Source organism: Astatotilapia calliptera, chromosome 22 (assembly GCF_900246225.1).
Source record: "Astatotilapia calliptera chromosome 22, fAstCal1.2, whole genome shotgun sequence".
NCBI classification, from domain to species: Eukaryota; Metazoa; Chordata; class Actinopteri; order Cichliformes; family Cichlidae; genus Astatotilapia; species Astatotilapia calliptera.
Window position 1 is genome coordinate 16,243,335 of NC_039322.1, and position 22,667 is coordinate 16,266,001.

Consider the following 22,667-nt stretch of genomic DNA (forward strand, 5'->3'; position numbering starts at 1 on the left):
AACAAATCAGCACAGGCAGATTTTTTTTTTTTTTTATTGATAAATTATCATTTTTAAAAAGCCAACTTTACCTTCTAGCTCACGCTACATACATACTCACTTACCCAAGTACTGAATTTGAACTATGTACAAAGTATTTCTTAGTATTTTCTGCTTCATCGTCATAATCACATTCAAAACAAGGTTAGGAGTTTGAACTGTGCCCACCGGTCAAGGTCAAGAGATAGGATGCTGAGTTAGCGTATAGCAATGCTAGCTAGACAGAGTTCACTGAAGGTCAAAGAGCAGCGATATAAGCAAAGGGAGGAGGGTTTACATTCTAACTCACAGGCAGAAGGAGCAAAGACAGGAACATCATAGGCTTCAACTACCTCTAAAACTGGAAGAGAAAAAAAAGTTGGCATGCAAACGTGAGTCACCATGTTTTGTTTTGTTTTTGTGGATAATTTTGAGAAGGTAACGGTGAAAAGCTTGGGGACAGAGGACCAGGAAGCTTCATAACAACTCAAACTGGTTATTGCTGTAGTGAGTTAAAAGCTGCATGGCACAAAGAAATGATTTTTTTTTTTAAAAAAAACACAAGCTCCTCTTGATCTGACACTCTTCCTGACTAAACACTTGGAAGCAAAGTTGGCACACATGGGTATTTAAGGATAATTTCTCCTCAAAAATCAACATTTTCAGGAGTTAAAATCATATAGCAATACTATGTCAGTGTACACAGGCATGAGAAATGGTTACAATGCAGTATGAATATGCAGCTTTCTGCAGCTGGACATTAACTAGCAGCAAAACAACACAATTGCATATAATTGTAGTGCAATGGGAAAACTGTTCTTAGGTTGTTTCAATTTGGTCTGGTCGGTAACGAGAAAAATCAAGTGGGTGCAGTCACGTCATTCAGGCTGCTGAAGGAAAGAAAACTGATTTAAAAAAAAAAAAATCCTAAACCCAGCCAGTCTCTTGCACTATCATTTCTAAAATCAGCATGTGAACCAATTAATTCAGGCATTCATCAAGAAAAATCATTTCAATTTCTTAATTCTGTACTTTGAACAATTTTAGGAGACTTGGACTGGATTTGAGTCTCAGTGGACCGGTACAGGACTGACTGACAGGCAGTAGGTTTGTTCAGTAAGTCAAAAATATTCCAGACACAAACGGAACATGAAGAAAAATCACCAGCATACTCTTTCTTGAACAAACTCCTGTCCATTCACTCTACAGATGTTCCACTTCGCCGAACATGACTGAAATCTGAGCAAGATGAAAAAACTAAAAGTGAAGTTTTGTTCTTCCAGCCGTGCACATGTTCTGATCACTCTAGGCGAAGCTATTCTCTGGGTAGCTCACTTTGATAGCCCCCCAGTAGCAGGCACGTATCAGACAGATGAGGCCCAGCAGATAGGCAAATGCCCAGGACACGTAGGTGGCGTTGTAACGTCTGGCGAAGTCCCGAGTGCCAACCTATAATTACACATAATGGGGGGAGGGAGGAAGAAGACAGCATGGAGGAAATCATAGTTACACCTATAGAAATACAGATCATCGATTTGTATTTAAAAAGATCCCCTTATATGCATTTTGTCAGATTAGGCTCCAGTCATAAAAGGCTAGAGATCAGTGGGCGACTGCCTGGCAGCAAGCAGGCGCTAGGGGGAAAAGTGTATTCCCTGCACAGAAATCCTCCTTGTGTTTGCTTTGGTCACTTGTATTTTGCCGTGGCTGCTCGTAGTTTATCAAGTTATTTGCAAATCCTTGCTAATTGCTTTCTAAGCAGGAGTGAAACTGGGAAACCTGAAAACAGACACAGTTACCCTCACAGTAAAAGCTGCATGTTTTGAAACATGGTGCCTTCTGATAAGGCACAACTTTTACTTTCAAGGGGAATGATGTCCATTTATGATTTGTACAGCACCTTTGCGAATTTCACTACCACTCAGTAGTTGGTTAGCGACAGATAAGTTGGCATCTTCCAAACAAACTATAGGAAACTGCTGCAATCTGTTAGCAACCAAAGCAGTGAAAAGGATAGTTTTGGTGCTGCACCTTCTGCAACTAATATCACCCAGCCAAAGACAAAAAACTACTGCAGCCAACCGGACAATCACTTTTTTTTTGGCCAGCCTGTGAGACCATGCCTCAGCTGAAATGCAAAAGTATAAGCTCATTATATTAAATATGTTTCTGTGAAACACTGAACAAGGCGTGGTTGGAAATGCATTGGATGTTTTGTAGATTTGTCACTTTTATCTTTCTCGTCATCTCTAAAACATATATACAGTATTCATTTTCTCAGGTCACAACACCAGTGTCTGATGGAAATTTCCAGATCTTTACTCCTATTCATAAAGTACAGATAAATACAAATGCTCTACACTGAAGTTTTTCATTGACAATTTGTGAACCCCACTGGGTGATGCTGCTGAAGACTCGTCCTCTAGCACCTCCACATGGAGGGAGTGAATTGTGGTTTAGAGTTTAAAGTCTCTACTGCTGTGTCATGAAATATGATGCAGATCAGATTCTCTTTTTGTGACGTTTTGTTGTTTTACCTTATTTCACTTTAGCTCAGTTACAGTTACAGTGGGGCAAAAAAGTATTTGGTCAGCCACCGATTGTGCAAGTTCCCCCACCTAAAATGATGACAGAGGTCAGTAATTTGCACCAGAGGTACACTTCAACTGTGAGAGACAGAATGTGAAAAAAAAAATCCATGAATTCACATGGTAGGATTTGTAAAGAATTTATTTGTAAATCAGGGTGGAAAATAAGTATTTGGTCAATAACAAAAATACAACTCAATACTTTGTAACATAACCTTTGTTGGCAATAACAGAGGTCAAACGTTTACTATAGGTCTTTACCAGGTTTGCACACACAGTAGCTGGTATTTTGGCCCATTCCTCCATGCAGATCTTCTCGAGAGCAGTGATGTTTTGGGGCTGTCGCCGAGCAACACGGACTTTCAACTCCCGCCACAGATTTTCTATGGGGTTGAGGTCTGGAGACTGGCTAGGCCACTCCAGGACTTTCAAATGCTTCTTACGGAGCCACTCCTTTGTTGCCCGGGCGGTGTGTTTTGGATCATTGTCATGTTGGAAGACCCAGCCTCGTTTCATCTTCAGAGTTCTCACTGATGGAAGGAGGTTTTGGCTCAAAATCTCACGATACATGGCCCCATTCATTCTGTCCTTAACACGGATCAGTCGTCCTGTCCCCTTGGCAGAAAAACAGCCCCATAGCATGATGTTTCCACCCCCATGCTTCACAGTAGGTATCTTGGGATGCAACTCAGTATTCTTCTTCCTCCAAACACGACGAGTTGAGTTTATACCAAAAAGTTCTACTTTGGTTTCATCTGACCACATGACATTCTCCCAATCCTCTGCTGTATCATCCATGTGCTCTCTGGCAAACTTCAGACGGGCCTGGACATGCACTGGCTTCAGCAGCGGAACACGTCTGGCACTGCGGGATTTGATTCCCTGCCGTTGTAGTGTGTTACTGATGGTGACCTTTGTTACTTTGGTCCCAGCTCTCTGCAGGTCATTCACCAGGTCCCCCCGTGTGGTTCTGGGATCTTTGCTCACCGTTCTCATGATCATTTTGACCCCACGGGATGAGATCTTGTGTGGAGCCCCAGATCGAGGGAGATTATCAGTGGTCTTGTATGTCTTCCATTTTCTGATGATTGCTCCCACAGTTGATTTTTTCACACCAAGCTGCTTGCCTATTGTAGATTCACTCTTCCCAGTCTGGTGCAGGTCTACAATACTTTTCCTGGTGTCCTTCAAAAGCTCTTTGGTCTTGGCCATGGCGGAGTTTGGAGTCTGACTGTTTGAGGCTGTGGACAGGTGTCTTTTATACAGATGATGAGTTCAAACAGGTGCCATTCATACAGGTAACGAGTGGGGGACAGAAAAGCTTCTTACAGAAGACGTTACAGGTCTGTGAGAGCCAGAGATTTTCCTTGTTTGAGGTGACCAAATACTTATTTTCCACCCTGATTTACAAATAAATTCTTTACAAATCCTACCATGTGAATTCATGGATTTTTTTTTCACATTCTGTCTCTCACAGTTGAAGTGTACCTCTGGTGCAAATTACTGACCTCTGTCATCATTTTAAGTGGGGGAACTTGCACAATCGGTGGCTGACTAAATACTTTTTTGCCCCACTGTACATCTTGCTTGTACTGAGCTAACTTGGTGGCTTTTGTCCATTTTCATTGTCAAAAGAGTGACTTACTTACTTGGATAGTATCTGCACAAACTGATCAAAGCGTACTTACTGTTAAACCCACTCCAATGAAAATGCAGATCATTCCTATAGTTATATAAGCACAACAGCGCCTCCTAGGGAGCGCACTGCCGACGGAGGATCTGCAGAGAGAGATTGAGAAAAGAAAGAAATTGGGGAGAAACATTTAGAGGGTTTCCACACGGATACAGACTGAAACATACAAACTACATGTAGATGTTACACTGTCTTATTTTTTTATTTTTATTTTGTAATCCAGTGGAAGTCCCCACACATTGTCCCAGTGATCTTACTTCACCATGCTCTGATGATAAATCTGTTTGCCAAAAGTCTCACTTCCTTTTTTAAGTTACACTTGTAAGCGCTCCAGGACGGTCACATGTCCAGCTCCAAACAACCTCCACTCCATCCAGCCTCTAAACAAACACAGTTCAACTGCCTTGAAGCAGCAGACTGGCATAACTTTACTATAATTTCACTTTCCTTCCCCCACTCAGCTCTCACATGCCTCTCATGTGACAGGACTGAAGCATTCTTCAGGGATCACTGGCATTCAGATGGCTTAGGGGTGCCTGGTCACCTGATTTACTGCCTTCTACTTTTTTTTCTACTGCATTCACATCCCCTGTTTCTTTTACTAGCTGTTTATTCAGTGAACTAGAACCATCTCTTCATTTTAGTAATGTAGACAGAAGACGGAAATTACTACCGTTTTATCTGCTTAAATTAAGAGGACTTCTCTTTGGAAAGGTGTTACTAGAACAGAAGTTTCAGTTCCTCAATGAGAATTAAGGGAAAATATTTAGCTCAGCCTTTATGTCTGTAATAAAGAAGGAAAGGGGGTTTTAGGATGAGAGAGACGATGATAGGAATTTTTTGGAAAAGCTATGAGTGGTAAAAGTATTGCACAGAGATAATAAATGAAGTTCACTGACTTAAAGAAGTACATCAGCCAACTACACAGAAAACAAGGGTAGAAGTAGTGTCATGTTATAGTTGCTGCTTATCTCACCATCACTGTCTGCATCATCTCATTAGGACAAAAACCTCTCTGAGGTGACCCCTCCTCCTCTCCTCAGACCTGTGACCCTCATACCACTAACATTACATGTGAGGCCAAACTTTAATACGTGTCACACGTCTAGATTAGCCTTGCTTACCTCCCCTCCTCCTTCCAAGAACTGCAAATCCAGCCCTCTAAACCTTTGCATCTCAGTGAATTTAAACATAAATTCAATAGGTAATGGTAAATGGCCTGTATTTGTATAGCGCTTTACTAGTCCCTAAGGACCCCAAAGCGCTTTAAACATCCAGTCATCCACCCATTCACACACACATTCACACACTGGTGATGGCAAGCTACATTGCAGCCACAGCTCCCCTGGGGCGCACTGAAAGAGGCGAGCCTGCCGGACACTGGCGCCACCGGGCCCTCTGACCACCACCAGTAGGCAACGGGTGAAGTGTCTTGCCCAAGGACACAACGACCGAGACTGTCCAAGCCAGGGCTCGAACCGGCAACCTTCTAATTACAAGGCGAACTCCCAACTCTTGAGCCACGATCGCCCCACACCCTCTTTTTTTCTCCTGGTATTCAAGTGTTTGGTTTCATAGTTGAGTCATACTAGACCACAGCTCTACATGGCGAAGTGTTAATGCCTATACAGAAGTGAAATGTCTATGTTTTTTTCTATTCTGCTTTTTCTCATGTGCAGTATGCCTTCATGGTGAATTACTTCTCCAATAAATAAAGATAAATAACTTTAAAGTAAGCTGTGTGGGGATTTTAGTGTAACAACACTGTACAGTGTTTCACACAGCCTCAGCTTCACTCTGCTGACCAAATTTAGATTTCACAAAGCTCAGTGGATATAATGAATCATACCGATTTGCATGTGTTCACTAGTTGGCTCTATAGTGTAGTAGTTTACACATTTGCTTAAGAAGCATAGGATGTCTGGTTCAATGCTGGGACGAGACATGAATGTGTCTGGGGTTGCATCAGGAAGGGCATCCTGCAATTCAAAGTTATTTTCTATAATCTCCTGTTTGGGGCAGCTAATTAATGGGTTCTTTTTATTTTTATTTTACAATCAAATGTAACAGTGTAGGCTCCTGAAAGTTGTTACTTTCAGCTTGCACGTTGTTTTCAATGTTTCTGTGTACATTATGTGGACAAAAGTCTGCCTTTACAAACATTTGTGATAGAATGAGTTGCTCTAAATTCGGAGCGTGGTGCTGTAATAGGATGTCACAGTTGCAACAAGTCAGTTTGTGAAATTTCTTCCTTTCCAGACATTTCACAATTAGCTGTAAGTGATGCTATTGCAGAGTGGAAGTGTTTAAGAGCCACAGGAACTCAGTTACAGAAGGATGTCAACAAACATAACAGGGCACGGTGGTAAAAGTCACCATTGCTCTGCTGACTAACTGCAGAGCTGTAAACCTCCTCTGGCTTTATCATAAGCACTAAAACTGCATCCCAGGAGCTGCATTAGACAATGCAATTGTAATATAATGAAATGCATTTTAACAAAAAGCAGACTGCAGTACTTCTTTCTATGAGACATGAAGTAAAATTAGTGGCTTCCTTTCTGTAACTGCAAAATCATGAAGTTGGAAAAAACAAACCAGACATTTTCATAGTTAACGGGCTAACCTGACAATTTTCCCAGATTAAATTGGAAACTGACATCTGAAAATAAAATGTAGTTAACACTTTTTTTTTTTACTTACTGTAGTTTTTAAAGCAGAACTGCATTGTGCAGCACACAGCAGAAATGAGGAGAAACACATGGGAAGTTTACTTTCTCAGCAGAAGAGCTCTGAAGCACAGCTGATGTTCACGTACAGCATGAATGAGTTCATTCAATTTAATTTTATTTGTATGGCACCAAATGCCAACAACAGTTGCGATAATAGAAAGAAAACCACAAGAAACTATCAAACTTTGGGTTTATCAAACACAAGATTTAGAACTGTTACCGATGCCAGCTGTGAAGACACTGGTACAGCTGTCTATTTGAAGGAAAGTGAACTTAATGTTTTTTCCTTCCTGAATTTTACTTTTATTTTTTATGCTTGTTTGTTTGGTTTTTTTTTAGCTTTTTTGTTTAATTTTTTGTTTTTTACTCCTGTCTAACCAGGATGCCTCCTGGGTGGCTCCAAGGTGAGGTGTTCCAGGTATATCCCATCAGGATCAGCCCAGTACATGCTGGTGAGATGTATGGGAATGTCATGGTGTTCCTCCCCACCCCGCAACAAAGACTAATTCAGTCATTCATTATGAAGATAAATATACACATGTGAAAGAGTCTGGAGATGGCGTGGTATCTGTCATGTGTGCTCAGTGTGAATCTGCTCTCCTCTGTGAAGAAAATGGGGCTCCAGTGGTGAACCTGTTAGTTCTGGTGTTTTCTGGAGAGGTCCTGTCAAGCTGCACAGTGCTGGGCTGTGAGCACAGATCTCATTAAAGATTAAAGATTGCATTTTGGCAAATGCCACTGTTCTTTTGCTCTCTGCATGAACAGCCTACTCCAAAGTTCAGCTTTATGCTACTAAAGCATGCAGAAACCAGAAAACTCCCATTCATCAAAACTTGGTTTGTGCCTACTGATTCAGAATATAAACATGCAGATATCCACTTAAAGCGACTGTGTGAAGGGGAACTCTGTGTGAAAGTTTGATGGACTCACATTTTTTTGCAGTGGGGACACTTGGCTAGCGTGTTAAATCGAAGCTCCATCCACTGTGAGGGAATAAAAAGAAATCAGCATTTTCATTTTAAGGCACAAAGAAAACGTATACACGCACGGAGACACACACGCATGCACAGGCTCACAGAAATGAAACGAAACACTACAATCTTACTCTTTTTAGAAACAACAAATCAGCAAAAGGCTTACTGGAAATGATCTGAAACAGTTTTAATGAACAGTCTAAATCTATCCTGCACTCTTGCTAAGTTAGCACACAGAGTCATAATTCGTTAGTTGATATTTTGTCTAGTGTTAAATCACTCCAAATCATATTAATTCAAGGGTCACGGTGAAGTTAAACATGTGACAACATCTGGCTTCAGGTTAGAAATAACAATAAATTAAATACCTAAAGGTAAGCAAGCGGCAATAAAAAAGAAACAATTTAGCGCAGACTTCTAGAGCCTAATGCATTAAAAAAAATTTACATTTTATTTTTTTAATTGATCAAAGCTCTGCTCAAAGCCAGATGTTCACAAAGTCAGAGTAAATAAGGCCACAAATTGAGCTGGAGCGGGTTAGGCTGTTGTTAATAAGTCCACCAGTAAGACCAGCTTTCTCAACCTGTTGTTGTGCTGGTGGAGAGCCATCACTGGGGAGACCAGACATAGGCTGTGATGTCCTGGCGTCCTCACTGCCCTGCAGATGCCGCAAGCAGCAATGTGCAGATGTTAAGAGGAAAACAGCACTGACTTTATTTTTCTTACATTCGAGTCTGTGTCACACTGACTCAATGGCTCAGGTTGTGTACATAACCTTGCTTATGTGAAATATTAAATGCATGTGTGACATGTTACACTCAACCCAAACATGTCAAATGCACTGATAGTAACATCAACAAAGAGTGGCAGGAAGCCATTTTTATCCGAGATTAGAAAACTCTGCAAAAAGCAGGTTGAGAGCATGTTAGAGAGGGAAACTTGTGTGGAAAGGTGCGGCCATGCTCAGTCAAGAGGTACTCAGGATGTTTGGTGAGACACGCAATGAAAGAAAACATGCAGAAAATGCATGCCAGCCACGCGCAGATGTCTAATTCTGTGCTTTTAATGAATAGCTGACCCCACATAAAGTACAACTAGTTAGCAGACAATCCTTCAGCAATTTATCTATTTACTGCAGTAGTTTTCTGTAAACATGAACATATGGCGAGGCTCTCAAAATTACGTATATATGCACGTACCAACAACAGCACAGCAATGAGATTCTGCATTAACAAGCCTGTGCCTGACTGAGGATGGTTGTATTTGCAGGTTTACATACTAGGAAGGTGTTGCCACAGTGGCCACAGACCACTCTCATTCCCTCGGGTTGGATGGGCAGCGCTGGCTGGGCGGGTTGCTCCTCGGGGATCACCATCACTGGGCTCAGGTTGATGATGCGTCTGCTGTCAGAGGAACCAAGAAGACATTTATGATTAATAATAACTGATATAGATAAAACTAAAACTCCAACTGGTTCATGTGATCAGCGAGTCTTGTTTACATACTAAGGTTCATTATGGAGTTCCACAGAGTTTCATGCTGGGATCAATTCTTTTTACATTATACATCCTTCCCTTGGACACTGTCATTCGAAAGCACAGCATAAATTTTCAGTGCTTAGCAGATGATATGCAGCTTTATCCATGTATGAAGCTAGAAGACACACACCAACTAGTTAAACTGCAGGAATTTCTTAAAGGCATAAAGACCTAGATAACCTCTAATGTTTTAATGTAATGTTCTAATGGTTTTTTTAAAGAGATATTTCACCTCTCATCCGAAAAGCTTCTTACATCCTCAAGAAACTTAGAGAAGTCCACACGCTTTTCTTTCCAAGCTCCTTGGTCTTTACCTTACCTTACCTTACGCGACTGTTTGACTTGTTACAGAGGCAACATGTTGCCACAGCCCCAGATTCAGTTTTGAAGCACTGTGTGGCTTATTGCATCAGTGGGGTAAACTGTCTGAATGTTTCTTCTTGTTCCGTACCAGTTTGGTCGAGGACATCCTATCCTTCTGGATGTGTCTTTACAGATGAGCAGGCAGTTGCAGGGACACCGCACATACTTCTTCCCTGTAGGGGGATTCTTAATGGGCTAAAAGAAACATAAAAAACTATGAGTTAAAACTGCTATGCTTAGAAAAGTTTTGGTTTCAGTAGTAAAGTACAACTCCTTTAAGAAAGTTTCTTCTGATTGGTTGCACCTGTTGAGCACGTTTGCATGGAGCCACAAAGCTGTGACCACATTAGGGTTATTGGGCCCACTGACACCACTATGATCTGAAAGTTGAGAGTAGAAAAAATCTTTTTAAATGATGAATTCATTTATTAAGGGAAAAGTTATCAAAACCTACCTGGCTCTAAGTGACAAAGTAACTGTCCCATAAACATGTTAACTGGTTGTGCCACCCTTGGCAGCAAGAACTGCATTCAAGTGTCTGTGATAACAATGAGTCTTTCCCACTGCTGTGGAGGAATTTCGTCCCAATCTTCTTTGCAGATTTTTTATCTTTGCCACAGAGTTTTTCAGCATGAGCTCTCTCATCGATGCCATTTTTGTCCAGTATCTTTCTTATTGTCGAATCATGAACTATGACCTTAGCTGAGGCAAGTGAGGCCTGCAGCTCTTTAATGTTGTTCTGGGTTCTTCTAAGACCTCAAGAATGAGTCGTCCGTGGGCTCTTGGACAAATTTTGGTAGGCCAGCGACTCCATTTGTGGATAATGGCTCTCACTGTAATTCACTAGAGTCCCAAAGCCTTACAAATGGCTTTATAACCATTTCCAGACTGACAGATGTCAATGATTTTATTTCTTTTTTGTTTTTTGAGATCTTTTAGCCTCACTTTGTCAGACAGGTTCTGTTTAAGTTATGTCTCGATTCAACAGTTCAGCCAGTAATCAGGCCTGAGTGTGACCAGTGAAATGAAACTCAACTTTGCAAAACATGTTGTTAATCACAGTTAAAACATGGTTTAACAAGAGAAACAAGTACTTTTTCACACAGGGTCAAGTGGGTCTGGATAGCTTTTTTTCCCTTAATAAATGAAATCATAATCATGACTTCAAAATCGCATTTTGTATTTACTCGGGCTATCTTTGAACAAATTTTAATATTAGACAATGATCTCAAATATTTAAGTGTGACAAACACGTGAAAACAAAAGGAACTCAGGAAAGGGGTGAATACTTCATCAAAGAATTGTAAATATAAAAAAATAAATTGTAGGTGCACTTTAAATCCAGGGCTCTCACAGTAGCAGCACCACAAGCACAACCAGTAAAGAATGCACTGCTTTAAATTTAGCTCATCCACAGTTCACGTTATACTTCAACACAGAATGAGCAGAATGAGCTCGGGGGAGAATTTATCCTCTATTTCAGATTTTCTGTATCCAGCCATCACAGCAGACTAAACCCTCTTAAAAACGACATTGGAGCTGGTGTCAACAACTGTAACAGTCAATTACCAACATAAACCACCATCCTCTGAATGAAACCATTACAAACACACTTAAAAACAAATATTTCAAGTGTACTTTTTTTGCGCTGCCTGTGTAAATCAAACAAAACTTGGAGAAACTCCTGGTTAAAATCAAGTTCTGGTCATGTGACTCTCTAACTTTATATTTACAGTAAGATACAACAGCTCGAGGCCAGATGCTAAACCGTGCATCGTTTTGGTGCAGAGTAGCATAATATAAGATGTCCGTGTGGATGCATAACGACCAAAAATATCAGCTGTGCTAATGGCATTTCCCACCCGAGCGCTGGTGATGACAGTCATTCATTCTCCCTGCACTCCTTGTCACACTGGCAGCCTTAGGCCCTGATTAATTTGGTCGAATGTCAACATCAGTTTAAGCGATAAAGGCAGGCAAAGAAGCAAAGGTGGGGAAAAAGCAGTCCAAATGTGAGCACTGAAAGTCAATCAAACATTCTTTCATGCAAAAATGTGCCTGACAATAAAATTCAACAGGGAATTTAGGCTGTAACAGATACAGAGGAAAGTCGAATGTTGAACTGTTACGGTTTTAGTTTGTCGACACCTGTGATGATGTAGCCTCCACTTACTGTAGCTTCATTGCAGACAGTGCACTTGACCACGTGCTGATGCAGCTTTCCGTCCAGGTTGATGAGCGACTGGCAAACGCGGCAGTTGATGACAGGCACACCGCCGGCATCGGGGCTGGCGATGGCTGTGTAAGGAGGAGGTAGTTCGGCTTTGAGAAGAGGAAGGCAAAGCACACAGCCAGATGTTAATGGCATGCATCTGGAGAAAAGCAGCTTCATGAACAAAAAATTGGCTTTGTGTGTCCAGTTTGTACTTTGGAAACAGAATAATTTATAGTACCTGAATAATTCCACCTAAACTTGAAGGTTTTTGTTAAAGATTATTTTCCACTGTTGAATTAGTTGAATAAGTCGCCAAATTAAACTGGCTGCCATTTACAGACAAGATTTTCTCTTTATGTCTGCAAGGCCTACTGTGAACTGACTACAGTGGCCACCATAATGACCTCTGTACTGTTTAATCCCACATTAACCTCGTGTATTTAGTCTGTATTTCAGAGTTTTAACATTTAATCTACAGGCTTGCACCAGCCACTGCCTTTACTACAATGGCTTTGTGGCATATTTAAAATTCTGCTTGTCTGTAACGTAGCTAAAGCCAATAAAATCTGTAGTTACACAATTAACCATAATACCTCTATCAGTTTAATTTTAATTAACAGGAGCAGAGGTTTAAATAACATGTGAGTATACAGTAATTACGCCATCTATATTCTTAAGCTCTGGCAAGCTGAAATCATATTTATATCGATCAACACTTAAATACTCATTCAGATGTCAGTCTCACATTTTTCTAAACTAAAATGCCAAAATACATTTCCTAAATCCAGATGTGGTATGTAGAGCTGCTGCTCTTCCCCCTCCAGAGAATATACAGTCTCTTTATTTGGCTTCATTTACCCGACTGACGGCTCAGTGACACGAAGAAGCCATCCAATCTAACAATCGACTAATTATTAGAATCTAATCTCGCCCTGAATGAGATAATGGCATGGGTCGGTGGGTAAACGTGCTTGGCTCCGACATTTAGAGACTCTGAACCGGTTGACACCACAGGGACAGATGGGACACCCGTCTACATTTGGGCGAACCTGGCTACGACTACGACGCGAGCATGCCAAGACTGGACACTCCCACTGAGTTTCAGGCAGCAGAGTGGCTCTTATTACACAACAAAGCTAAGTGAATCCTCCTCTACTACGCTTTGTTAATCTAAAATGTAACACAGTGCGACCAGATGGAGAATATTTTTTATTATTCCACAACACCTTAGGATTAAATCTAAATTTCTGCCGTGTTAGTATCCACCCCGACTTAGTCTCAGGTCTGTTTCTCCTCCTCTTGCTGCTTTGTGTGTTTTAATGCACGTCTGACACTGAAGACAGCAGCTATAGGTTTTCACAAGGAGCCAGAGGAAAGACGAGAAGACTCTGCTGCAACCACCACCAACACCACAACATACAGTCCTGCTTTAAGGGTATTGACTCGATGACTTCACTTGTGGTTTGTGGGATAGAATGCCAAGCTGAACATCTGGTATTCAGACACCAGCAGCTCTGGAGACCTTTCTGTGTGGCAAGAAAAAAATTATCTCTTTAATCTTAAAATAATACTACAGTTTTCCTTTTACCGACACAACAATGCGTCTGCCCATCCCTCACTACAGCCAACATTTTAGATTTAATCTGAAGTCTTTAAGATCTAGCCACAAATTTGAGAGTTAATTTGAAAGAAAATCTAGTTATCTCCCAAAGCAGCTACGTTAGTAGACATTTAGTGCATGTGTGTAAGACACAGTATAAAAATTGCAAACAATGTGCCTTAATTACATCTATGTTTTACACTATTACAATACATTATTAATCTAAACATCTTGGTTGTGTATAAGCACACTGGTTTGGGTTGTCTTCTAATAAAGTGCTGCTCTGATTCAGATGATAAGTCAGCTTTTATCATGTTAAGATCAATGTTATTGTACCGTGTCTCCTGTTGTGTTCATTTACTAAAGGACAGCATGTCTCGACAGCTGATCTCTTTATTCATGGAGGAGTCTTTCCAGGCTGGGCAGTTCTTTGCCTCAGTCATCTCAGCTTCCACCTATGAACAGTTCAGCCAGATATCAATAAAGCTCCTCCACTCGTCTGATTAGTGTTAATCAGTCAGACAGGGCATTGGGTTCGGTCGGCTCTGTTTGCAAATCCGTGACTGATAACTGATTTATTTTAACTAGACTGAATTACTTTTCTCTTCCACTGACCTGTGATAAAGACTCGTCATTGGTCACATGTTCTTGTAACCCACCCGCTTCCACACGGTAGCTGCTCTCTCTTTGGAGGCAGCTCTTTAATGGTGGAGTCAGCAAGTTAATATTTTTAACTTTGTGTTTTCATGATAAATAAAACACTGAAAGTTTCTACTACTAACAAAACAAAACAAGATAACAATGTTTTTTTAGTGAGAAAGTAAATTAACTGATTTTTCAAAGTAATGTAACTGAATTTATATACACTTGCCAGACATTTTATTAGGTACACCTTTCCGGGATTTTATGGGACCCCTTTTTTTTGCCTTCAGAGCTTCCTTAACTCTTCATGGCTTCAACAAGGTGCTTTCTCCATGGTGTAATGCCCATATTGACATGATGGCATCACACAGTTGCTGCAAATCTGTCGCCTGCACAGTGAACTCACTGTCATGTTCAAAAAAACCTGTTTATGGCTGCTGGAAGCAACAATCTGAGGCTGGGTACACTGCGGTCATAAAGCGATGGATGTGGTCAGTAACCTTACCATCTAACATCAAGTCTCATCACACAAGTCTTCCAGTCTTCTGTTGTCCAGGTTTGGTGAGCTTGTGTGAACTGTAGTCTCAGTTTCCTGTTATTAGCTGACAGGAGTCTCACTTGGGGTGATCTTCTGCTGCTGTAGCTCATCTGCTTCAAGGTTCAAAATGTTCTGCACTCAGAGATCCTGTTCTCCATATCTTGGTCGTTTGCTTTTTTCAGTTGCTATTGACGTTCTATCAGATCAGGATTTGTTCTCACTTTCTGACAAATCTCTGTAAACTGTATAGACGGTTGTGTGGGGAAAATCTCAGTAGATGAGCAGTTTCTGAAATACTCAAACCAGCTCGTCTGACTCCAACAACAACGCCACATTCAAAGTCACTTAAAGCACCTTTCTTCTCCAGTTTGATTCTCAGTTAGTCGTCTTCATGCATCAATGCACCGAGTTAGTGCCATGCAACTGGCTGATTAGATATTTGCATTAATGAACGGTTGAACAGGTGTACCTGTTAAAGTGACCATGAGTTGCTAACAAGAAGAATCAGACCTTTCTATTTCGGTATTGTAATAGCAGGGTAACTGGATCTCTTCATATAAAGAAACCTGTTAAAATATTGACGTTTCATGACTTCACCTTAGACTAATTAGTCCTGATAATGTGAAGCTGGTAAAGCTTCATTTTAAACGAGGCAGACATGCTTGTTTTTCTTTGATTATTTTAGGGCAAAAAAAAACAAAAACAACAAGCAGGAACCACTGAATTTCTACCTGCTACTACAGAATAATTCCAGTGAACACAACAAGTATTACATGGATATCCTAAAATTTAAATTCAAGCCACAGCTCACTTTAGTGCCTTAATGCAGCTGCTCATTAGTCAAAGCAGCATCACAGTCATTGTGTTTCTGGGAAATGTCACAGTTTTGGCATTTTAGGATCAAAGTAATTGATTTTACAAACCCAAACTGGAATTAGCCAATAATCCAGTCTGCAGAGAGGGAGGGGGGAGGAACTGTGTCACTGTGTTAGCATCCAGCCAGGCTCTTGCTTCTTAGATTATTACAGTCCAGCATTAAGAGTTTAATCCCGTGGTGAAATATGAATTCTGTGGGATTAGACTTCTCGAGAACAACAAGCACTTCTCTCTCTCCTCTGTTTGTTTGAAATTGGCCTGAAATGCTCCTTAAACTGATTTACACGGTCAATGAGTCCATTCATTTGCTGCCGACCATCCCGAGCTGCTGCAAAGCAAAGAAACGTTGTTTCTGTCAGGCTGCTGACAAAAACGTAGAAGCAGAAACAGGAAAAAAGGTCAAATACTACTGAAAGTAGCACTCAAAATCTAATCCTCAAACAAGAGAATGTGAACTGAAGTCAAAGTACAGCCTGAATCAATATTTAATGCCAGCAAAACACAAGGAGGGCTCTATGTGAGATCATGCATTTCTGCAGCTCCCACAGGCACTTTGCTTCGTCTTTCTTCTTGTGGAGAAGAATATATTGAGAATTTGAGGAGATTATATTCAGAGCAAAGGTCAGTGCAGACAGCTGCTGCCAGTCCTGAGAATAAGCACTGTGGGCTGTAACCTACATGTTTATGTTTTCTGCTGTATGAAAGCTGCAAATCATGCAAGAAGGCTCAAGCTCGTCGCTTACAGTGCATTCACCATGCAAACGAGCAAAACTCACCATCATTAAAAACAGGAGAACACGACATTTAACTCGTGCTGCATTATTTCTCCCATAAAGGGCACACCTGTGGGTGCTTTTGTTGATCTGCAGCTGGACAAAAGGATGCTTCGCCTGCCTCCATCTGCAATGCCTCAGTGCTCCCACGTCAACACTCAACCCAAAATCTACTGAGGCTTTGCAGAGCTTCAGCTCACACCTTCTTTCTTTCTTTCTTTTTTTTTTTTTTTTTTTTGCTGGACAAAATCACGGCAGGCCCCAGTGAATCGTGATGTAGAAATCTCTGCACTGAAAACACTGTTTGATGGTACTGCTGGTATTATCGCAGGCCCCTCTCCTCTATAACCCACTGCTCCAGTTCTCACAGTGCAAGCTCCACCTTTCAGTCAGCTGCCGACTGATTTCCCAGCGATGCCCTTGCCTCGCCTTGCTGCAGCTTTATTTACGCACTCACACAAACTCGATACGCCCTGAAAATGATTCAGCATGCAAGCGGCGGGGTGCTGCGTGTGGCGTGTTTACCTCGGGGACTTGAATCCTGCAGGTACGGGGGAGCTGTTGGGGTCACATTCTCGGAGTTGGGGCCCGACAGCAGCGGAGATCGCTCGTCCATGCCGTCGGAGGCCATGTCGTTGACCGTGAGAAATGACGGGGTGGCTCCTGGCTGCACCGAGTTTTCCCTCAGCACGGAGGAGCAGCCAGCGGCTGGTTGTTGGTGCCGACTCGCTCCGGTCCAGCAGCAGCAGCAGCCCCGCTGACGGAAGCCTGGAGAGGGGAGGAGCTCCGCGGTGGTCCACGCCCCTCTCAGATATGGCCCCGGGCATGGGCAGAGTTCATGCTGGTGCACACTGAAGGAATTTTTTTTATTTTTTCCTGATAAACTGCATTGATTTAAAAAGCGTTTTCCATTTAATACCCCAAATACATATTTATTCATATTTAAGCCTAAGAATAATAGCGACATGACTGAAATCCAAACGCGACGATAAAGTTTGGGAATTTAAATGGTGGGACAAGAAAAAGCAGCAACTCACGGCTGTTGCCACTAGATGTCACTGTGGGATTACTGAGGTCCGGGGCAGTGCAGTCAGAGCACGCTCGCCCCATATTTTACTATTTATACACGGCTGTGGTGTCAGGTTCACTCAGCAAAGTCCCGCTGTGTTGTGTTTTTTATGTAGACCAGGGGTGGCAAACTCATTTTACAATATGGAGGACCACGAGTACCAAAACGAAGTAACTGTTAAGCATACCTCCCGTTTTCTCCCAGTGTAAATATGGTTAACTGCACTTTTAATCCCATTTAATATAAGAATAAGAAGTGCAGTTATAATGGTAAGTCTCAGTACAGGATTGTACATGATAAAGGAATGCTGCTGTAGTCAATGAAAGAAATCATTACAGAAAACTACAAAACTGCAGGAAAAGGTTCTGATAGCTCACTGCTCAGACTGTCCTGCAATTGCAACTACAGGAGAGTAAGTCATAACTAATAAATCATAATTAATTTTTTTTTTTTTTAGAAATGTCTGTATTTTTGTGTATCTATTACTTTAGTGTAGTATGAATGACAAAAGAAAAAAACTCTGGGCATGTAATAGCCTCAGATATAACAACCACCCAAAATAGGGGGTAAACATACAAGTGATCAGGGCTTTTGCCAGGATTTTCAAAGTATTGTGAGTCAGATTTCTCTTTATTTCAAAGTCAGTTTTGGACTTCGCTTTTCACTGTATTTACAACATTTGGACACAATTATACAAATCTGTGAACCACACAGATGGCCTTCATAGAGCCGATTGTTCATACTATAAACAGCACTCCTTTTTCAGTTTGACTGAAAAAGATACACTTTCTAAGTTTAAACATCTGACGACATGTTTTCCAGCAGCCCAATTTTTTTCAGAATTGCAGTTGTAAAATTTAAGCTTTTCTCTCACTAAAAAGAAAAATTAAAAGTGAATCACAATATTTTCCAGCACACATGCTCATAAAGTGAACTCTTTCCACACCTGTGTGCTTTGCTGCATCAAGAGAATATTAGTGTTGTTTTTTAAAATAAGGTCAAAGTCACATTAGGTCACTTTCTGGTGACAACAACAGCATAAAGATACAAAATTACTATAAAAGTAGTCAACTCTTACAAACAGATCAAATAAATGAAGTGTTATTGAACCATGTAAATAAACTGGAATTCATATTTTAATTTTATTCGACTTCTTATTATTGTCATGTTATTTTCTAAAATAACCAGTGAATACCTTTAAAACGTTACTTTGCGAGGCAGGAGGCACACTTAAGCCAAACCAGTGATTTATTGCATAAACAGAATCTCGTGGTGGTGTAATGTTTTTAAGTCCCACCCTTTTTATGTTTTACAATTCATCCTTAAATTTAGTGTTTGTTTTCAGAAAACTGCTCGTCATTCCCCTTAAATTGCAAAACCCTGGCTTGTTTGTGCCAAAATGTGTCCCATTCCTTGCAGCTTATGTCAGGGTGAAAGCCTCCGGCTGTGTGGATCCACTCTCTGGTCATTCAAAAAACTCGCTAAATAACTACAGATGCTCTGCATGAGTTTTGAGCTCATGGACAGTCTGGGTACTTTTTGAAACTCTTTTCTCCCCAGTAACTGCAGGACACCATCGTGTTCAAATGTAACTCAGGGATGGTTTCAGACCAGCAAGTTTAAGAAGCAGATTTGGTGTTTTAATTCGAGCGTTTTGCTGTAGCTGTTTTGGATGTTGTAAATGGCTCATAAATACCCAGAGCATCGCACCTCCTTCTCCTCCTGCCACTCAAATTAAAAAGTCTTCACTTCTAAAAACCAAAAAAAAAGCACAAATGAGCACAGAAAATGAAGCTCACAAAGAAATAAATACACTTCAAATCAGGGATACGATCCAGAGAATGGCGCTCTCTCCCTCCAGCAGGGAGCTTTTACTGTAACCCACACCTCACATGCATTTTACAATCTCCCATCCCATCCCCTTCCACTGAGGGAAAATCCAAGCTCCTGTTACCGGGCCAGTAAAAGTGATTCAGATTGCATGTAACAGTCTGCAGTGAACGACTCATTTTTTCCGACGGCTGCAGGCACCAGAGGAGCGCCGCTACGCACAAACAGAGACTGCTCTGTGCTCTCTCTGTAAGGTAAGACCGCTGAACAAAAGTCATCTTAGAATGAAAATTCGCATCACATCCGTAAAACAAAACAAAAAAAAAACATCGCGGTGATCTGGAGTTCAGGATTTCCTTCAGTGATGCGTTTGCAGTTTTGATTTGTTGCCAACTATGACGCTACCAAACTGAGGCAAATTTCCGGTTAAACTGCAGGAGAAAAAACACAAATGTATGTTCTCTGGTTTTGTACTGGATTTATTTTGTGTAATTTATTAAGAAATTTATTTAAGCTTATTTGTTATTGAACTTAACATAATAAACGTCATGCTTTTATTTTGAATGTTATGTCATTGAATGCATGCAATCAAGAGGTCTAAGTGTTATTTTTCATGTTTCTATTGATCAGTAGAAATTTCTTGCCCTTCACACAGTAGTTTTCTCTTGTACAGGAAGCTTAAGTATGAGAATACTTGATAATAAACACGGTGAATGGATTTTCTTTGGTGATTCCTGTGTGTCTAAGTCTTTTTCTTGTTGATGCAGCCAGTTTGGAGATGCTCCAGGGGACAGTTAGCAGGGCTTGGCTCTTCCTGTCCTTCTGTCTCCTGTTGGGGATCTGTTCTCCAGCAGAGGATGGAGGACCAGCAAGTCCTCCTCCTAGTTTCCCCCCTGAGCAAGGGTCAGGGGAGTCGGATTTTGAGGACTGGGAGTGGGGCTCTGGATCGTCTCTTCTGCACCTGCTCCACAGCTTCCCTGCTGACAGCCCCTTCACAACAGAGTCCTCAGAAAAGCCAGTCAACTGCACGCAGCGCTTCTGGCTCCCTCCATCATCTCCAATCTGCTGGGAAAACATAGCAGGACCCAAAGAGTTTGCCAGGTCTCGTCTGCTTGTTTTGCAGAACAGGGCCGCCCTGCAGGCGGTGTCCACCTCCAGCGGGGTGGAAGAGGGAGGGCTGTCCTACGACCACCAAGCTAGAGAGGAGGTCCAGGGGATCCGATCAGACCACCAGAAAGTGACCGAAACTATACAAAGCGTGGAGACCGTGTTTGTCTCTCTGGCAGAGAAGAGGAAAGAGGGCAAGGAGCGGGGTGTCTTTACAAGGTAAGAAACAATAACAGTGGAGAATTCAGGAGGAATAACCTGAGATCAGCGGGTGGGTGGAGAGGTGAATACTATAAAATAGGCTATATATTATTATATGTTATTAAAGTTTTAAATGAATACTCTGTAGGTTTAGAGTGGGGTCATGTCACACCCCATGAATTAAAATTTACATCTACTGAGGTCTTCAATGTCAATTTAATGATTTATTGGTCAAAAACTGACAAAAAGCCTTATAATTTAGAAGCTATGATTCTAAGTGGGCAGTGTGTTGTCAATATATAGAAAGTACTGTATAATGATTTAAAACACATCATAGTTGGCCTCCGACCTTTCCCTCAAGGTCTATGGATTGATCTGAAAGTCAAAGTGATATTAATGCTACATAGAAATAATATGGCATCAATAAACAAAATAAACAGTGGCATCAAGAAACAGAGTTTTAACCCTTTCAGGCAAGGTGGTCACTACATTGGACAGCTATTCAAAGGCTGTTTTCTTGTATTTGTGTCAGTACTTGCGCATAAACCACTACATCGGACACTGATGTGTCACTCCATTAATAATTATTAATTAATTATTGTTATTTAACCGTGTCATGCATGAATTATGACAACCTCAATCAGGGCTAAAAATGAATAAAAATACTTAAGAAAAAAATCTGCCGGAAAGAATCATAGCTTCTGTGGGAGACTGTCCGGTCTGGTCCAAATATTGGTATCCATCTGTCTTTGTTATCCGCAGTTTTCTTTCTTTTTTCCCCTTTTTCTTGCTCTTGTGAAACCACGCCATGATGTCTTCCATTGCTCATTTTAAAATGCAGTGCAGTACTTGGTTTCATGCAGAGAAAATTAATGCTTATCCCCTGATTTCTTCTTTAATGATGCAAAATCTGGTGCTTTAATCAGGGTTTTGGCATATTTATAGACAGACTTCCTCTACTGTACTTACTACAGATTAGATGCAACTTTGAGCCACATAGTAAAGAAGTAAAGCAGCTACATTTCCAGCTGGGCTTGGATCCAAAAAGTGATCCAAGGCCAGTTGTTGGGGGTTTGTCCTAAATTATTATTAGTGAGGTTCTGGGGAACCCAGGACCAGTGTTTAACTGCTTAACATGCTGAGTGAAAACAGCTTCCAGCCAATCTGAGTCATTTCCAGTATTTCCCTGCACACATCTGTCTGGACATCTGGTTGAGACGAGGCTCTGGCACAAATATAAATTGAAAGTTTGGACATTCGGCTCTATTAGATGTGAACATTTGAGGGAATTGTTCAAATTTGACTTCTTGTCGTGTTTGCTTGTGATTTTTCATCCCATGCAGCATGAAGGAGCATCTCGCAAATACGAGGGATGCTCTCGAAGGCAGAGACCACATGGCTAACCACCTGGAGGAGAAGTTTTCCACTTTGGAGGCGACGCTTCTCAATGTACAGCTTCGACTTAGAAAACTCATCCATCACTGATGATGCTGGAAACCCCTTATTTGAACTGTATTTATATGATATGAATGTCTCATAACGATGTAGTCCATGCATGCATGCTCAGGATGAGTGTGGTTTGTAATGAGAACAAAACACACTTGATTTGCACCTTATTATGTCACCAGCTCGCCTGCCAAAATAAAACGTGTAACCAAGAATCAGCAGAAATGAATAAATGTCACATTTTCTTGGAGTTCTGATGAACAGAGTTGTAAAGTCTAGTTTTACAGTCAACGTTTGACACAACAGAACAAAATGAACATTGTAGCATTTCTTAAAATAAACACATTACACCACATTACTGTTTATTTAATAGAAATTAACCTATACTGCAAAAACATTGCATAAAAATAACTAAGGACACTCTTATTGCTTCCATAGGAATTAATAGGAATAGTAACAGCATGTGT

At 41.1% G+C, this 22,667-nt stretch overlaps 2 protein-coding genes across 4 annotated transcripts; one reads left to right on the top strand and one right to left on the bottom strand.

Moving 5' to 3' along the window:
• Positions 1–31: 31 nt before the first annotated feature.
• pip4p2 (phosphatidylinositol-4,5-bisphosphate 4-phosphatase 2) lies at positions 32–17,348 on the bottom strand. Of its 2 annotated transcripts, XM_026156298.1 has the most exons (8): positions 17,073–17,348; positions 12,077–12,225; positions 9,992–10,098; positions 9,282–9,405; positions 8,586–8,660; positions 7,959–8,011; positions 4,295–4,385; positions 32–1,467 (listed from the first exon to the last, which is right to left on the bottom strand). In XM_026156298.1, the coding sequence occupies exons 1-8, from the start codon at positions 17,176–17,178 to the stop codon at positions 1,324–1,326; spliced, it is 849 nt and encodes a 282-aa protein (XP_026012083.1). In that variant the 5' UTR covers positions 17,179–17,348; the 3' UTR covers positions 32–1,323. The 2 variants fall into 2 exon arrangements, with proteins under 2 accessions (XP_026012083.1, XP_026012084.1); XM_026156299.1 differs by lacking the exon at positions 8,586–8,660 and having other exon boundaries at positions 17,073–17,345.
• Positions 17,349–19,573: 2,225 nt separating this feature from the next.
• LOC113014762 (uncharacterized) lies at positions 19,574–22,461 on the top strand. Of its 2 annotated transcripts, none has more exons than XM_026156487.1 (3): positions 19,574–19,700; positions 20,214–20,772; positions 22,098–22,461. In XM_026156487.1, exons 2-3 carry the CDS (start codon positions 20,225–20,227, stop codon positions 22,237–22,239), a joined length of 690 nt encoding a protein of 229 aa, XP_026012272.1. In that variant the 5' UTR covers positions 19,574–19,700; positions 20,214–20,224; the 3' UTR covers positions 22,240–22,461. The 2 variants fall into 2 exon arrangements, with proteins under 2 accessions (XP_026012272.1, XP_026012273.1); XM_026156488.1 differs by having other exon boundaries at positions 20,218–20,772.
• Positions 22,462–22,667: the final 206 nt, after the last annotated feature.